Consider the following 516-nt stretch of genomic DNA (forward strand, 5'->3'; position numbering starts at 1 on the left):
TTTTTTCTGGTTTTCCACGGAGTCCGTACCTGTTGCTTTTTACTGATCTCATTGGACATGATTTTGGCAGAGTCTAGAATCTGGATGGCGCTCTCATCCTCCAGGATATTTCCCTCTGACGACTGCAGCGTCTCCAAGATCTTATCCTCAATTTCCTTCAGCTGCCTTTTGTTGTCAGCTGACTGAAGGATCAGTGCGTTTCTCTCCTCCTCCAGCTCTGGTCTGTAGACAGAAAATGTCGAGGCAGCAACTTAGTGAAGGCAAACGTTGTACGTCAAAGAAAAGTTTAGTGAACATTCACCTCTCCTTTGCGACCACGATCCCCAGCAGCTGGTCCTCCAAGCCCTCGGGGGTGATCATGAAATTCAACAGGGAGACTTTGGTGGCCAGTTCTGGCAGGTAGTGAGGGTTTCTGAGTTTAGTGGTAATGTAAAAACGGAAATCACCGGAGTATTCTATCACACTCTCTCCCAGTTTGATGCAATCAACGCCACCTAGTGTAAAAAAAAAAGAAAA

General features: G+C 46.3%; 1 protein-coding gene across 1 annotated transcript; it reads right to left on the minus strand.

The window, feature by feature from the left end:
* Positions 1-29: 29 nt before the first annotated feature.
* Positions 30-493, minus strand: LOC103399689 (dynein heavy chain 7, axonemal-like; the record flags this gene model as incomplete). Its single annotated transcript, XM_008338338.2, has 2 exons — positions 302-493; positions 30-222 (listed from the first exon to the last, which is right to left on the minus strand). Coding segments are annotated over exons 1-2 (252 nt in total), but the record flags the coding sequence as incomplete, so codon positions are not given.
* Positions 494-516: the final 23 nt, after the last annotated feature.

Source organism: Cynoglossus semilaevis, unplaced genomic scaffold (assembly GCF_000523025.1).
Source record: "Cynoglossus semilaevis isolate Cse_v1.0 unplaced genomic scaffold, Cse_v1.0 C18834637, whole genome shotgun sequence".
Lineage (NCBI taxonomy): Eukaryota > Metazoa > Chordata > Actinopteri > Pleuronectiformes > Cynoglossidae > Cynoglossus > Cynoglossus semilaevis.